At 40.5% G+C, this 1,658-nt stretch overlaps 1 protein-coding gene across 1 annotated transcript in view; it reads right to left on the bottom strand.

Moving 5' to 3' along the window:
• tmem129 (transmembrane protein 129, E3 ubiquitin protein ligase) overlaps window positions 1–1,658 on the bottom strand; it is a gene marked incomplete in the record, with an annotated part of 21,532 nt that overhangs the window by 6,037 nt on the left and 13,837 nt on the right. Inside the window, 1 exon segment of the mRNA XM_014028267.1 lies at window positions 877–1,037. Coding sequence (XP_013883721.1) covers window positions 877–1,037 — 161 coding nt within the window.

The raw sequence follows: 1,658 nt of genomic DNA, 5'->3' as shown, positions 1-1,658 counted from the left end.
CTTTATGACCACAGTGTACCATCTTCTGACCATATCCATCCCTTTATGACCACAGTGTACCATCTTCTGACCATATCCATCCCTTTATGACCACAGTGTACCATCTTCTGACCATATCCATCCCTTTATGACCAGTGTACCATCTTCTGACCATATCCATCCCTTTATGACCACAGTGTACCATCTTCTGACCATATCCATCCCTTTATGACCAAAGTGTACCATCTTCGGACCATGTCCATCACTTTATGACCACACTGTACCACCTTCTGATGGCTACTTCCAGCAGGATAACGCTCCATGTCATAAAGTGTGAATCATCTCAGACTGGTTTCTTGAACACGAGTTCAGTTCACTGTACTGGAATGGTTCCACAGTCACCAGATATCAATCCAATAGAGCATCTTTGGGATGTGCTGGAACAGGAGATTTACATCATGGACGTGCAAGCTGACAAATCTGCAGCAACTGTGTGATGCTATCATGTCAATCTAATGTATAATTATACAAAATGGAGGACCACAGGCACAGACTCTCTGCGGAATGTTTCCAGTACCTTTTTGAATCTATGCAACAAAGGATTGAGGCAGGTCTGAAGCCAAAAGGGGGTCCAACCCGGTACTAGCAAGGTGTACCTAATAAAGTGGCTGGTGAGTGTATTATAAGGAATTATGAAATTGGAGTCATTTTGGTCAAACCTTGAAAATTACCTTGTGTGTGTGATACTGCAAGATTTTTGAAATTTTCTAAATATTGTTATGAATCTAAAAACACATTTTACTACATGGTATAAAATTGAGAATTTGATAGTTTAAGGAATATTCTAAACATCAGACCAAGACAGTCGATACATCCAAACACTTTATTCATGCATACCTAATGTTGAAAGATCTGACTGCAGGGTTGATGCTTTCTACTCTCAGGGTCAACAGCTGTATGGGGGAGGTTGATTCAGGACTTAGCTGATGCTGTCTGGACTGTGTCACAGTCACATGACATTCACTCTGTAAGGCCATGTAGACGTAATAAGTTGTGACCTGGAGACAGAAACAGAAAGTGGACATGCGGACGATTGTATAATTATACAAAATACAACTAGAGGATAGCATTGTGTAGTAGTGGTTAGCGCTGTGTAGCAGTAGTTAGTGCTGTGTAGCAGTGGTTAGCATTGTGTAGCAGTGGTTAGCATTGTGTAGCATTAGTTAGCGCTGTGTAGCAGTGGTTAGCATTGTGTAGCAGTGGTTAGCATTGTAGCAGTGGTTAGCATTGTGTAGCAGTGGTTAGCATTGTGTAGCAGTAGTTACTATACAAACATCAGACCAAGACAGTCGATACATGGTTAGTGCTGTGTAGCAGTGGTTAGCATTGTGTAACAATGTTTAGCATTGTGCATCAGTGGTTAGCACTGTGTAACGTTGGTTAACCACTGTGTAGCAGAGGTTAGCCTTGTGTAGCTGTGGTTATCATTTGCTAACCCGCTAATACAAGAACTAATATTTTGCTGAGTGGTTTAGTTTTTGCATTAATTTTATGGTACATTAATGGACGTTACTTACACTATTTATTTTTCATCAAACATTAATCAAACACAGATCCACAGATTTATGTTTCACTTTGGTGAAGTTTCCCTTCTGTATGTAACAGAGTTGATGCAATCC

The sequence above is a fragment of the Austrofundulus limnaeus genome, unplaced genomic scaffold, assembly GCF_001266775.1.
Source record: "Austrofundulus limnaeus strain Quisiro unplaced genomic scaffold, Austrofundulus_limnaeus-1.0 Scaffold737, whole genome shotgun sequence".
NCBI lineage: Eukaryota > Metazoa > Chordata > Actinopteri > Cyprinodontiformes > Rivulidae > Austrofundulus > Austrofundulus limnaeus.
This window is presented reverse-complemented; position numbering and strand designations above follow the sequence as displayed.